Source organism: Tachypleus tridentatus, chromosome 7, assembly GCF_004210375.1.
Source record: "Tachypleus tridentatus isolate NWPU-2018 chromosome 7, ASM421037v1, whole genome shotgun sequence".
Classification (NCBI taxonomy): Eukaryota; Metazoa; Arthropoda; class Merostomata; order Xiphosura; family Limulidae; genus Tachypleus; species Tachypleus tridentatus.
The window spans coordinates 170710353-170726415 of record NC_134831.1 but is presented as its reverse complement, the minus strand read 5'-3'; the positions used below and the strand labels follow the sequence as shown (position 1 = coordinate 170726415).

Sequence of the window (16063 nt, the reverse complement as noted above, 5' to 3'; positions counted from 1 at the left end):
CCTGGATCAGTTGGAAGTCTGTAATAACAAAATCAATAATTTGTAGGAAGGTAATGAAAAAGCAATAGTCCTAAGGTTCATTGAGTTATTACCGTGGTTGAAGTACCGTTTGATAGTGAATAATTTAATGTATTCGCTCGTATAGTTGAGATTTATGTAGAGTTGCTATTGTGGCACATGAAAATACACGTACAGTACGTGACCTGCGGTAATTCCCACAGATTTGTAGCCGTTCCTGTTGATAAAGTCTTGGTATAATTTATTTGTTACGTGTAATTCTTTCATGCTCTGTCTTGTGTTCTATTACGACAGGCTCAACTCGTGTGAAGTGACAAGCCACGTTGTCAGTCTTTTCGTAGCTGTAGGCTTTATTCAAATACTAATAGTGGAATACAGGGCGTGAGAATATTTAATTGGCTGTTTCTTGTTAAAAGTAAAAGTGATCCTTCCGAGATCGAACCCTCAATTCTAGCACCATAAAATGAGAAGCCTACTAACTCAATTTGAAACGTTTATAAGCTGGTTCAGAGAACGTATTATTGATACATATGTCTAGTTACAAAGTTAAATATAACATTACATCGTCTGATTTGTAAGACCCATTGTCGTCGCTGCTTTGTGAATAGTCAATACCTGTATATCTCATTCTTTTTTTAAAGAGTAAACAGCACTTTTTTGCATGTTAATGAGTTTTAAAGTCAAATCTCTCTTTGCAAATAACAAAGAAAACATTTCGCTGGGATTGAAAACACAGCAAAGAAGATACAATGAGAATAGTTTGTTCGTTTCAAAATAATCAAACTTTGATCTGTTTGATTAGTTTGTTTTCATCTCTGACAACTGGTTCTTTCATCTTGAAGTAATGGCTTTCTTATTTTTTCTTGAGCCAGTGCAACTTCATCCCGTTCGCGGCTTTGTTTAGGACTTTTCCATTATTTCAAGAGAAATTCTGTAACCAACCCCGCAGCTTTGTTACATCTTTGGGCATAGACAGATAGCGGACTCATCTGATGCGAGCTTTGATGACAAACATAGCAGCAACTAAAATGGAAAAAATAATGAAAATGTCGAACATAGATAGCTCTTATAGTGAAAGTTATAGCCTCTATGTTGCCGTTTGTTTGTTTTGGAATTTCGCGCAAAACTACACGAGAGCTATCTGAGCTCCCTATGTTTCAGTAGTGACCCTCCTGAGTTTGAGGGCAGTAATAGTCTAGAAAAAACTCTTCGGTATTATAATATTTTATTTATGAAGCAAAAGAAACCAGATTTATAAACGTTAAGACTAAATAGCTTTGTGTAACTGAGATTGGCTGGGTTTTATAACTCCATCTAAACACACAGAACTGTAAATCTGTCGAATTCCTGACACAGGGTACACATTATGATACAGCGACCATTTGATCTAGTACAGTTTCCAACCTCAGATTTCTCTTCCCTTAAAGTCTAGGTGAAAGTTACTCACAGTTAATATTAACAAGTAGTTAAAAAGAATGTATGTACCTCAAATATCTTGTATGCATCTTAGGTTTACTCTATGCAGCTTATGTACCGTAGGTACGCTTTTCTCGGGTTTCCTAGGTTGTCATTACTACGAAGTTGGTGTGATCTGATGCTTAGCTACCTTAACAGAAACAAATTATTGTCTAAATAGCAGACGGTAACAGAACAGAGTGACGAATTGTTACGAACTGCCTAATTATTGACTGTGTTCAAGTGTATCCTATTTAATTATTGACTGTGTTCAAGTATATCCTGCTTAATTATTGACTGTGTTCAAGTGTATCCTATTTAATTATTGACTGTGTCCAAGTATATCCTATTTAATTATTGACTGTGTTCAGGTGTATCCTGTTTAATTATTGACTGTGTTCAAGTGTATCCTATTTAATTATTGACTGTGTTCAAGTGTATCCTATTTAATTATTGACTGTGTTCAGGTGTATCCTGTTTAATTATTGACTGTGTTCAAGTGTATCCTATTTAATTATTGACTGTGTTCAAGTGTATCCTGTTTAATTATTGACTATGTTGAAGTGTATCCTATTTAATTATTGGCTATTGAAGTGTATCCTATTTAATTATTGATTGAGCTGAAGTGTATTCTATTTAATTATTGACTGTTGAAGTGTATTCAATTTAGTTATTGGCTGTTGAAGTGTACCCAATTTAGTTATTGGCTGTTGAAGTGTATCCTATTTAATTATTGATTGAGCTGAAGTGTATTCTATTTAATTATTGACTGTTGAAGTGTATTCAATTTAGTTTTTGATTGTTGAGGGTATCCTATTTAATTATTGATTGATTTGAAGTGTATCCTATTTAATTATTGACTGTTGAAGAGTAAGTTGTTTAATTATTGACTGTGTTGAAGTATATCCTGTTTAATTATTGACCATTTAAGTGTATCCTGTTTAATTATTGATTGATTTGAAGTGTATCCTATTTAATTCTTGGGTGTTTTGAAGTGTATTCTATTTAATTATTGACTGTTGAAGAGTATGCTGTTAAATTATTTACTGAGTTTTTAATTAATGACTATTGAAGTGTATCCTATTTAATTATTGACTGTTGAAGTATATTCAATTTAGTTATTGGCTGTTGAAGTGTATCCTATTTAGTTATTGACCATTTAAGTGTATCCTGTTTAATTATTGATTGATTTGAAGTGTATCCTATTTAATTCTTGGGTGTTTTGAAGAGTATGCTGTTAAATTATTTACTGAATTTTTAATTAATGACTATTGAAGTGTATCCTATTTAATTATTGACTGTTGAAGTGTTTTCAATTTAGTTATTGGCTGTTGAAGTGTATCCTATTTAGTTATTGACCGTGTTGAAGTGTATCCTATTTAATTATTGACTGTTGAAGTGTATCCAATTTAGTTATTGGCTGTTGAAGTGTATCCTATTTAATTATTGATTGTGTTGAGGGGATGCTGTTTAATTATTGATTGTATTGAAGTGTATCCTGTTTAATTATTGACTGTTCAAGTGTACCCAATTTAGTTATTGACTGTTGAATAGTGTGCTGTTTAATTATTGACTGTGTTTTTAATTAATGACTGTTGAAGTGTATCCTCTTTAATTATTGACTGTGTTGAAGTGTATCCTATTTAATTATTGACTGTTGAAGTGTATTCAATTTAGTTTTTGATTGTTGATGTGTATTCTCTTTAATTATTGATTGTGTTGAAGTGTATCTTATTTAATGTTTGAGTGAGTTCAAGGGTATCCTGTTTAATTTTTGACTGTGTTGGAGTATATCATATTTAGTTATTGACTGTGTTTAAGTGTATCCTGTTTAAGTACTAACCCTTATGAAGAGTATCCATTGTACTAGATTAGCTGTTTTACCAAACAAATTTTTATCTTTTGTTAGAAGTACATACTTACATTGTTTACTAATGTCTGTTTCAGAATGCTTGCACACAACGGAGAAATCAACACTTTGAGAGGGAACATAAACTTAATGCGGGCTCGAGAAGGAGTGATGCACAGCGCTATCTATGGAGAAGAGCTGAATAAATTATATCCAGTGGTTGAGCCTGACCTGTCCGATTCTGGTTGTGTTGATAATGTTATGGAGTTTCTCGTTATGGTTGGACAACGATCTCTTCCGGAGGTTAGTCTAACCTCTGTTTTATTTTACACTGTTGGTTATTTTACTGGACTAGAATATATCCAGAAGAACATAACCACAATCAAACATTAGTTTTAACTAGCTGAAACGTCACATTAATACATTATAAATCAATTGGAAGACTGGAAAGTTGTATTTGGTAAATTGCATTTAAATACTTTGTTGGTAGCTAACTTTATATCAGTTACTTATAGTTGTAACCGAACTTGTGATTTGTGACCAATGTCTTTATTTTGTATGCTTAAATACTCCATACATACATGTTGTGTGGAAAAATCAGAAAGTGTTACACATAAGTTTAACCACTAATTTCACTAGTTGTGCTTAACAGCTAGGTTTGTTCCTTATATATCTCTTTCTGTAGTACTGCCATTTACATGTACATGTCCTCTTCTGCAGCACCACAATGGGAACATGGATAGGACACGAGATAACTTTTGTTTCATCCTTATTAATTAAAACAATTAATTAATTAGAAAAATCCCAAATGTTGTTCAGTGGTATGAAAACTTTGGAAATAAATCCATGAATAATTCTTATAGGTAACTATTAGCACCAAGTATCGTGTGTTGGGGCAACAAGTGAGATACAAATAATTATATGAAACAGGAGATTTCTAAAGATTAACTTGCCTCATCAATAGCAGTGAAATAATTAAAGTTAAAATAATGTATAGATAACACACAAAATTATGATAGATACATGAATGAAACAACCTTGTATACCTTCTGTTCTTAGGCTGCTATGACCATGGTACCTGAAGCTTGGCAGAACGATCAACTCATGTCAGAGGAAAAAAAACATTTTTATCAATGGAACGGGTGTGCTATGGAACCATGGGATGGTCCAGGTATATACAGACAAGCAGAAGTCTAAACTAAGCCAAACAAGAAAGTCCCAACTATATAATTAATCATTCCTATGCAGTAATTTTAATTATCTTGTGTAACCAAAGAGTTAAAAATTAGAAACAGCTGTAAAAATAACTAAACGTTATTTTCTTTATAAACACCTAAGTTTCTTCTAAGAACAGATTCAAACCATAGACACAAATTGTGCAGTTTATTTTGTGTTTAATTTTTATCCATGAAGAACATTTCTATTTGGTTATGTGTTTGTTAAGATACAGCTGGAGTTGTGACTGTTCCTTGTTGTGTGTTAAGTTAAAGCAGAGTTGCAATGTTTTTTGTTGTGTGTTAAATTAAATCCAGTTATGATGTTTCATGTTGTGTGTTAAGTTAAAGCCAGAATTATGATATTTATTGTTGTGTTAAGTTAAAGCCATAGTTATGTTTCTTGTTGTGTGTTAAGTTAAAGCCATAGTTATGTTTATTGCCATTTAAATCCATAATTATAATGTTTTTTGTTGTGTGTTACGTTAAAGCCATAGTTATGTTTCTTGTTGGGTTAAGTTAAAGCCAGAGTTAATTTTTGTTGTTGTGTGTTAAGTTAAAGCTGTAATTATGTTTCTTCTTGTGTTAAGTTAAAGCCAGAGTTATAATGTTTCTTGTTGTATGATAAGTCAAAGCCATAGTTATGTTTCTTGTTGTGTTAAGTTAAAGCCATAGTTATAATTTGTTTGTTCTGTATTAAGTTAAATCCATAGTTATGTTTTTGCTGTGTAAAGTTAAAGCCATAGTTATGTTTCTTGTTGTGTTAAGTTAAAGCCACAGTTATGTTTCTTGTTGTGTTAAGTTAAAGCCAGAGCTATGATGTTTCTTGTTGTGTATTAAGTTAAAGGTAGAGTTATAATGTTTCTTGTTGTATATTAAGTTAAAGGCAGAGTTATAATGTTTATTGTTGTGCATTACATTAAATCCATAATTATAATGTTTTTGTTGTGTGTTAAGTTAAAGTTGTAGTTATGTTTCTTGTTGTGTTAAATTAAAGCCAGAGATATAATGTTTAGTGTTATATGATAAGTCAAAGCCATAGTTATGTTTCTTGTTCTGTTAAGTTAAAGCCATAGTTATAATTTGTTTGTTGTGTGATAAGTTAAAGTGATAGTTATGTTTTTTGTTGGGTTAAGTTAAATCCAGGGTTACAATGTTTCTTGTTGTGTGTTAAGTTAAAGCCATAGTTATGTTTATTGCCATTTAAATCCATAATTATAATGTTTTTTGTTGTGTGTTACTTTAAAGCCATAGTTATGTTTCTTGTTGGGTTAAGTTAAAGCCAGAGTTAATTTTTGTTGTTGTGTGTTAAGTTAAAGCTGTAGTTATGTTTCTTCTTGTGTTAAGTTAAAGCCAGAGTTATAATGTTTCTTGTTGTGTGTTAAGTTAAAGCCATAGTTATGTTTCTTGTTGTGTTAAGTTAAAGCCATAGTTATAATTTGTTTGTTCTGTATTAAGTTAAATCCATAGTTATGTTTTTGCTGTGTAAAGTTAAAGCCATAGTTATGTTTCTTGTTGTGTTAAGTTAAAGCCACAGTTATGTTTCTTGTTGTGTTAAGTTAAAGCCAGAGCTATGATGTTTCTTGTTGTGTATTAAGTTAAAGGTAGAGTTATAATGTTTCTTGTTGTGTATTAAGTTAAAGGCAGAGTTATAATGTTTATTGTTGTGCATTAAATTAAATCCATAATTATAATGTTTTTGTTGTGTGTTAAGTTAAAGTTGTAGTTATGTTTCTTGTTGTGTTAAATTAAAGCCAGAGATATAATGTTTAGTGTTATATGATAAGTCAAAGCCATAGTTATGTTTCTTGTTCTGTTAAGTTAAAGCCATAGTTATAATTTGTTTGTTGTGTGATAAGTTAAAGTGATAGTTATGTTTTTTGTTGGGTTAAGTTAAATCCAGGGTTACAATGTTTCTTGTTGTGTGTTAAGTTAAAGCCACTGTTATAACGTTTCTTGTCATATGTTAAGTTAAAACAACAGTTATGTTTCTTGTTGTGTTAAGTTAAAGCCATAGTTATAATGTTTCTTATCGTGTGCTAAGTTAAAGCAATAGTTATAATGTTTCCTGTTGTGTATTAAGTTAAAACCATAGTTATTTTCTTGTTGTGTTAAGTTAAAGCCATAGTTATAATGCTTCTTGTTGTGTGTTAAGTTAAAGCCATAGTTGTATTTCTTGTTGTGTTAAGTTAAAGCCATAGTTGTATTTATTGTTGTGTTAAGTTAAAGCCAGAGCGATAATGTTTCTTGCTGTGTTATGATAAACCAGTTATAATGCTTCTTGTTGTGTGTTGAATTAAAGCAAGAGTTATAATGTTTCTTATTGTACATTCAATCAGAGTTGGCCCGGCATGGCCAAGCGTGTTAAGGCGTGCGACTCATAATCTGAGGGTCGCGGGTTCGCATCTCGGTCGCGCCATACATGCTCGCCCTTTCAGCCGCGGGGGCGTTATAACGTGACGATCAATCCCACTATTCGTTGGTAAAAGAGTAGCCCAAGAGTTGGCGGTGGGTGGTGATGACTAGCTGCCTTCCCTCTAGTCTTATACTGCTAACGTAGGGACGGCTAGCACATATAGCTCTCGAGTAGCTTTGTGCGAAATTCAAAAACAAACAATCAGAGTTATATTTCTTACTTTTCGTATGTTAACTCAGAATTATAACTGTTTCTTCTCGTGTGTTAAGTTAAACTCGTCTTCGTCTTACAGTTGTTTCGAGTCTTTTGCATTACCGTAGTTATTCGAATAACTACGTTATTTCTTTAACAATAAAGAAAGTTAGAACGAAACGTTTTAATTTCGTAAACGATTTAACAATCTTCTGTCACCAGCGCTTCTGACATTTACTGACGGACGTTACGTCGGCGCCATTTTGGACAGAAACGGACTTCGACCTTCCAGATACTATCAAACCAAGGATAACAAGATCATTATGGCCAGTGAAGTTGGCGTATTGGACATCCCACTGGACAACATAATCCTGAAGGTATATTTTATATTTTTAAGATCTCGCACAAGATACATGTTCACAAAGTAACGAATTAGACAGAATTATTTCCACTTTATTGTTAATATTGAATTAGAAAATAAGATAATGTGTTTTACAGTGTTAAATGTCCAACTTCTTTCGTACTCCCAAATGTGAGACATTGGTTTTTTTATTCAGTGCTATTTACCTGCCTGAACATAGATGGCGCTGAGCATATCCGCTGAAACTAGCACTTTGCTCGACTTACACTCGTATACAAAGGTTCAAAGTAATTACATTTTAAGTTATTTATGCTTTACATTCTACACAAACGCTCATATTTTCGGTTCTTTGAATAATATTCAGCTATTTGATAATGATTTTTGAAAGAGACCCAAATTCAAGCGCTTTCTGAGTGCTGATATCTTAACCAGCTATCTTGTATTCCCTATTAAAATTTCTATCTTAAAATATTTAGATTTAAAAAGTTAGCACTTTTCATTTTAAAAAACGATAATATATTTTTTAAATATATAATTAACTAAACCTTCTTACAGGGGCGTCTACGCCCTGGGAGAATGCTACTTATTGATACACAAGAAAAGTCATTCATTCGTGACGAAGAACTCAAACTACAGATTGCCCGACAGCGTCCTCTGGGAGAATGGTTAAAAGAAATGGTAAATCCTAATAATCCCGAAATTGTCTTTAATTTATCTCGAAAGCCAAAGAAGATTTTACATAAAAAGTTGCTATAAATGGCACGTTTAGCTACAGTCATGTGAAAAAGTTAGGACACCCTGTGAAAGCCTGTGTATTTTTGTAACATTTTTGGATATATAGATATTTAATATCAATTTCAACAATACTGAGAGATTATAGGAATATAACTAAACAATTAAAACTGAAGAAAAGACTTTAAAATCTTCTGTACATGTAATTCTACAAAAATGCATATTCTAACTGAGAAAAAAGTTAGGACACCCTACCCCCTAATAGCTAGTGTTACTCCCTTTGACTGAAATAACTGCAGTGAGGCGCTTCTTGTAGGCATCTACCAGTCTCTGACATCGGTCTGAAGAAAGTTTGCCCCACTCCTTAATGCAGAATTCTTTCAGCTGTGAGATGTTTGAGGGGTTTCTTGCATGTACAGCCCGTTTCAAGTCTACAGCATCTCAATGGGATTAAGATCTTGGCTTTGACTCGGCCATTCCAGGACTCTCCATTTCTTAGTTTTCAGCCAGTTATTGGTGGATTTACTGGTATGTTTTAGGTCATTGTCGTGTTGCAGGGTCCAGTTCCGCTTCAGCTTTAATTTTCGTACAGATGGTCTCACATGATTCTCAAGCACCCTCTGATACACAGCAGAATTCATGGTTGATTCTATGATTGTGAGCTGTCCAGGTCCTGCTGCAGCAAAACATCCCCAACCCATGACACTTCCATCTCCATGCTTCACAGTTGGTATGAGGTTTTTTTTTCCTGGAATGCTGTATTAGGTTTACGCCAAACATGCCCTCTGTTCTGGTGTCCAAATAATTAAGTTTTGGATTCATCTGTCCAAAGAACATTATTTCAGGAGTTTTGGTCTTTGTCTACATTATCTCTGGCAAACTTCAATCTGGCCTTGATGTTTCTCTTAGAGAGCAAAGGTTTCCTCATTGCACACCTCTCACGCAAGTTAAACTTGTGCAGTCTCTTTCTGATTGTAGAGGCATGCACTTTCACATCAACAGTAGCCAGAGCCTGCTGTAGGTCCCGTGATGACATGCTAAAGTGTTTGGAGACTTCTTTTAGCATTTTGCGGTCTGCTCTCGGGGTGAACTTGCTTGGAAGACCAGACCTGGGCATGCTGGCAGTTGTTTTGAAAGTCCTTCACTTGTTGACTATTTTCCGGACAGTGGAATGGCTGATTTCAAAATCCTTTGGGATCTTTTTAAATCCCAGACTCATAAGCTACTACAATTTTCTTTCTGAAGGCCTCAGACAGCTCTTTTGCTTTCACCATTGGTGCTCACTCTCACTTCAACAGTCAGGAGCACACCAAACTAAATGTCTGGAGTTTAAATAGGGCAAGCCTCATTCAATATCCTGAGTAACGATCTTCTAATCATGTGTCACTGGTGTGACACACCTGTGTGTGAGTTAATTTATTTTAAGTGGGAATAAATGTGGGGGTGTCCTAATTTTTTCCTCAGTTAGAATATGCATTTTTGTAGAGTTACATTTGGAGAAGATTTTGAAAAGTCTTTTCTTCACTTTTAATTGTTTAGTTATATTCCTATAATCTCTCAGTATTGTTAAAATTGAGATTAAATATCTATATATCCAGAAATGTTATAAAAATACACAGGCTTTCATAGGGTATCCTAACATTTTCACATGACTGTACATGTAGTAGGTTACATGCTGTGAGAAGAAGCTTGTTGAAAAAAACTGTTACACCCAGTCAATCACTTAGTTACAACTCATTAACCCAATGCTCAGATATGAAGACCTGGTTAGCCACTCAATTACAACTTATCAATACATTCTGCACACATGAATCACCTAGTTAACCACTTAGTTATTACTTATTAACATATTGTTCAAACATGAATCACTGAGTTACTACTTATTAAAAAATTGTTTAGACATGAATGACCTAGTTAGCTACTCAGTTAATACTTATTAACACATTGTTCAAACAAGATTCACCTAGTTCGCTATTTAGATAATACTTATTAACACATTATTCAGACATGACACACTTAGTTATTGCTTATCAATACATTGTTTGGAAATAAATTACCACGTTAGCTATTTAGTTAATACTAATAAACATATTGTTCAGACATAAATAACCTAGTTAGCGACTTAGTTAATATTCATTAACACATTGTTCAAACATGAATCATCTGGTTAGTTACTTAGTTAATACTTATTAACACATTGTTCAGACATGAACCTCCTAGTTAGCTACATAGTTAATAAGTATTAACACATTGTTCAAACGTGAACCTCCTAGTTAGTTACTTAGTTAATACTTATCAACACATTGTTCACACATGAATCACCTAGTTAGCTCCTTAGTTACTACTTATTATCATGTTATTTAGACGTGAATTAGTTACTACTTATTAACACATTGTTCAAACATGTATAATCTAGTTAGTTACTTAGTTAATATTATTAACACATTGTTCAGACATGAACCTCCTAGTTAGCGACGTAGTTCATACCTTTTAACACATTGGTTAAACATTAATCATCTAGTTGGTTACTTAGTTAATACTTATTAACACAATGTTCAAACATAAATCATCTAGTTAGTTATTTAGTTAATGCTTATTAATACATTGTTTAGACTTGAATCACCTAATTAACTACTGAGTTAATATTCATTAACGCATTGTTTAGAAATGAATTATCTTATTAGCTACGTAGTTAATACTTATTAATACTTTGTTCAGACATGAATCACCTAGATAGCTACTTAGTTGATATTCATTAAGACATTTTTCAGACAAGAATCACTTAGTTACTACCTATTAATACATTGTTCAGACATTAATCACTTACTTAGCCAGTTAGTTACAAATTATTAACACATTGTTCAGACATGAATCACCTAGTTAACCACTTAGTTACTACTTATTATCACATTATTCAGACGTGAATTAATTACTACTTATTAACACATTGTTCAGACTGGAATAACCTAGTTAGATGCTCAGTTAATAATTTTTAACACATTGTTCAAACATAAATCACTTAGTTACTGCTTAGTAACACATTGTTCAGACATAAATAACCTCGTAAGCTTCTTAGTAAATACTTATTAATACATTATTCAGACGTGAATCACTTAGTTAATACTTATTAACACATTCTTTAGACATGAATCACCTAGTTAGCTACTTATTTAATACTTATTAACACATTGTTCAGACATGAACCTCCTACTTAGCTACTTAGTTAATACTTATTTACACGTTGTTCAAACATGAATCACCAAGTAAGCTACCTGGTTAATACTTATTAATGCATTGTTCAGACATGAATCACCTAGTTAGCTTCTTAGTTACTACTTATTAACACATTGTTTAGACATGAATCATTTAGTTAGCTACTTAGTTAATACTTATTAACGTATTGTTCAGACATGAACCTTCGAGTTAGCGACTAAGTAAATACTTATTAACACATTGTTGAGACATGAACCTCTTTGTTAGCTACTTAGTTAATGCTTATTAACACATTGTTCAGACATGAATCATCTAGTTAGCTACTTAGTTAATACTTATTAACGTATTGTTCACACATGAACCTCCGAGTTAGCGACTAAGTAAATACTTATTAACACATTGTTGAGTCATGAACCTCTTTGTTAGCTACTGAGTTAATGCTTATTAACACATTGTTCAAACGTGAATTAACTAGTTAGATACTTAGTAGCACATTGTTCAGACATAAATCACCTAGTGAAATACTTAGTTACTACTTATTATCACATTGTTTAGACATGATTCACCTAGTTAGCTACTCAGTTAATACTTATTAACGTATTGTTCACACATGAACCTCCGAGTTAGCGACTAAGTAAATACTTATTAACACATTGTTGAGTCATGAACCTCTTTGTTAGCTACTGAGTTAATGCTTATTAACACATTGTTCAAACGTGAATTAACTAGTTAGATACTTAGTTGCACATTGTTCAGACATAAATCACCTAGTGAAATACTTAGTTACTACTTATTATCACATTGTTTAGACATGATTCACCTAGTTAGCTACTCAGTTAATACTTATTAACACACTGTTCAAGCATGAATCACTTAGTTGCTACTTATTAACACATTGTTTAGACATGAATTACCTAGTTTGCCACGTCGTTCATACCTATTAAAACATTGTTAAAACATGAATCACCTGGTTAGCCACTTAGTTAATACTTATTAACGCATTGTTCAGACACGAATCGCTTTGTTACTAGTTATTAACTCTTTGTCTAGACATGAATCACCTGGTTGGCTACTTGGTTAATACCTATTAACACATTGTTCAAACATGAATCATCTAGTTAGCTACTTAGTTAATACTTATTAACACATTGTTTAGACATGAATCATCTAGTTAGCTACTCAGTTAATACTTAATAATACATTGTTTAGACATGAATCACCTCGTTAGCTACTCAGTTAATACTTGTTAGCACATTCTTCAGGCATGAATCACTTAGTTACTATTTATTTACACATTGTTCAGACATGAATCACCTACTTAGCTGCTTAGTTAATGCCTATTAATACATTGTTCAGACATGAATCACCTAGTTATCCAATTAGTTAATACGTATTAAGATATTGTTTAAACATGAATTTTTAGTTAGCTGCTTAATTAATACTTATTAACACATTGTTCAAACATGAATCACCTAGTTAGCTACTTAGTTAGTACTTATTAACACATTGTCGAAACATGGTTCACCTAGTTAGCCATTTAGTTACTGCTTATTAACATATTGTTCAGACATGAATCACCTAGTTAGCTACTTAGTTAATATATATTAACACATTGTTGAGATATGAATCATCTTGTTGGCTGCTTAGTTAATACTTATTAATAGATTGTTACTTGTAATTACCACATATTTAAGATATGAATTACTCCCTCAGTTTCGATAATTATATGCATAATGATTATAACGTAACAGTGTTTATTAATTATGAAGTGTTTAACCATAATAAGGCGAACTCATTTTTAAATTATTATGGCAGATACCAGTTAAAAGTACTTACTTCTGATTGTAAAATTTCCAGTTTACCTTGAAAGAATTGTATACAGCTCATCGGAAAATTATTACCGGAAAAAGTATTGATTTGTTAAACTCTCCTTCGACTGAAGATCTGACTAATGGAACGACCAATCAGAGATGGCTCAGTATTATCAATGATCGGCGCCTATCTCTCTTTGGCTACACAATTGAAACAGTCAATATGCTTGTCCTGCCCATGGTTAAAACCAAGTGAGTTGAGAAAAAAACGGACTATTTGATTCGAAATTGTGGTACTGTCGTGATTTTACTTCATGTAAATGTTTTTGAATAAATTGTGTAAGTCTTTAAAAAAAAAAAAAACACACACAACGAATCGTCACATTTGTGCTTTAGAAAAATTTTGCTCATATTGGTCCTCACATGTTAAGCCCCTCAGAACTGGAAGCCTATTTTTCTCACATTGTTTTTGAAGTGATGAACTTTGTTCTGAAAGCAAGTAACGTTTTTTTTCTTCAAATTTCTTATAATTTATTCATTGTATAATACCACTAAATCAAGAAAAGGAGTTTTAAACATAAAGGGAATGATAGAGTTGATATTGTTTTACGTTTAATTTTTTTTTCTTGGAAAACGATAGAATTAATACGATGTAATGTTTAACCCCTACCTGTCTTTCCTCGCTTTTTAGGCCTTGTCCTTGCACTGTATAGATCATGTATTCACTAGTAGATAATAGTGATTCGGATGTTGTTTGACAAGACATTGTTAAAATACTTTAAATGAAACTGTACTTATTTACGAAGAACAGTTTAGTTCTCTTTAAGGATTGATCAACATTTTAATCCATCTCACGTGACTTATTTAGGTTTAATGGTCAATCGGACTTTGTACCTGTCTTGCGTGTGTGTTGTTATTGGTCAGTATCTTTACTTGTCTCACATGCCATTTTAACCATTGGTCAACATTTTAATCTACCCAAGAAAAATAATTTTGTTTTATAGACTAACATTTTGAACTTCAAACAGGTGTACTAACATAATAATTTGTTCCTATTTAAAATATTTGTGAAATATATTGTATCTTAACATCTGTTATGTTCGTAATGGTTCTTCATGTTGGCTACATTTTTTTAATTAAAATTTTCTATCGCCATGTGTTTGTAGAAGGTCTGCCAATGTCTTAACGAGTTTACATAAGTTTTTTTGACATTTCTTGTAGAAAAGTTAATCTTTAATTAACGTTATCTACTTGATTATCGGTTCTTTTTAATTTTGGCAACCTCTTTTCAACGTATGGTCAGATAATTCTAACAATGTCTTCCAGTTCTCAACTACACTTTTATTTCGTTGTTGTGTTTCACTTTTTGGTTACCCTAATTGTGTATACGCTTAACACATCTCATCTGACAACTGTAGGAGGATATAATCTTTAATATTATATTTTGAATTGTTTTGTTTTGATTAGGAAAGAGGCTCTTGGTTCGATGGGAAACGATGCCCCCCTAGCCTGTTTGTCTTTATATCAGCCCCTGATCTACGACTATTTCAAGCAGCTTTTCGCGCAGGTCACCAACCCACCTATCGACCCTTTCAGGGAGAAGATTGTCATGTCTTTGGTATGTTATCTAAACAACAGCAGTATTCACGATCATTGAACAATCTTCGTATTACGTTGAAGTGAGACAGTAAACTTATAAATTAACTAACTAATTATTAACTTGTTTCACAAAAAAATGTAACCACATTTAAGTAATACTTGCCCAACTTTCCTCTTTTCTCATCTAATGCCTCAGTGTATTTATAAATTAACAGTATATCTGTTTGATTACACTATATAACATAAATTTTACTTTTTCTTGTTCCTGGGCTGAAAGTGTTATTTCCCAATTACTTATACCTAAAGTAAATGGAAAAGACCTATTTTTTGCTTCAAACTTTGCTTTTGTGACCTGGGAACGTATAACAAAAACATGATGGGAGACTATATTTGGGGTCTGATACGTAAAAGTGATTTACATTACAGTAGCAAATCTCGAAAAACTACTCATTTCTAAACATTTTTGTTCATTTTTATATTACTTTAGTATAAATACATGTAAATCTTGATTCATATGTTGTTCTATTCAGACCTTATGCAAATGAAAATGTGCAAATTTGCCCGTTTTTACATAGAAAATAGGTTAATTTATAAATTTCTTTATCCAAGTCACAAAAGCAAAGTTTAAAGGGAAAAATGGCCATTTTCTTTTCTTTTACAACATAAGCAATTAAGAAATAACACATACTATGCAGGAACAAAATTTGTGTTACATTGTGTTATGTAACCAAATATTTACTAGTTTATTTATTATTCCTACAGAAAACTGTCATTTTTTCCATTGGTAACTACGTTAGCCTAATAGAGAGCAGTAATATTCTATTTAACAATTTTAAAGTGCTAATAAAGACCATTCGACGATGCAATGCTACCAAGAGTAAGTATATTGGAAGGGAACTCTGTCACAGCTCTTTCTGATGAGTAATATACGTGGAGCGAGGTTGTTCAATGATATGGAGTATAAAGACTAACAATTACGAAGCAAGGAACTGCAACGTTCTTGATGGAAGCCAAAAAACTCGTAAGGCAGACCATATAATCTCCATCAGATTCTTAAACCACGCCTCAAGTCAACCCAGAGCAGCGTCCACGTTCATAAAGGAAAGTTACAGGTTTGTAACTCAAAACTTCATTACAACGAAGCTGAGGATATCTTCTGACTCTGTCAACAGAACAATAAACAATGCTTTATATTGATTGGTC

General features: G+C 32.5%; 1 protein-coding gene across 4 annotated transcripts in view; it reads left to right on the top strand.

Annotated features, from left to right (window-relative positions):
• LOC143257208 (uncharacterized) overlaps positions 1 to 16063 on the top strand; it is an 86826-nt gene that overhangs the window by 30605 nt on the left and 40158 nt on the right. For all 4 annotated transcript variants that reach the window (XM_076515592.1, XM_076515593.1, XM_076515591.1 and 1 more), the window contains 6 exons: positions 3421 to 3625; positions 4382 to 4493; positions 7367 to 7521; positions 8061 to 8183; positions 13308 to 13513; positions 14729 to 14879. In XM_076515592.1, coding sequence (XP_076371707.1) covers positions 3421 to 3625; positions 4382 to 4493; positions 7367 to 7521; positions 8061 to 8183; positions 13308 to 13513; positions 14729 to 14879 — 952 coding nt within the window. The remainder of the gene's footprint in view (positions 1 to 3420; positions 3626 to 4381; positions 4494 to 7366; positions 7522 to 8060; positions 8184 to 13307; positions 13514 to 14728; positions 14880 to 16063) is intronic.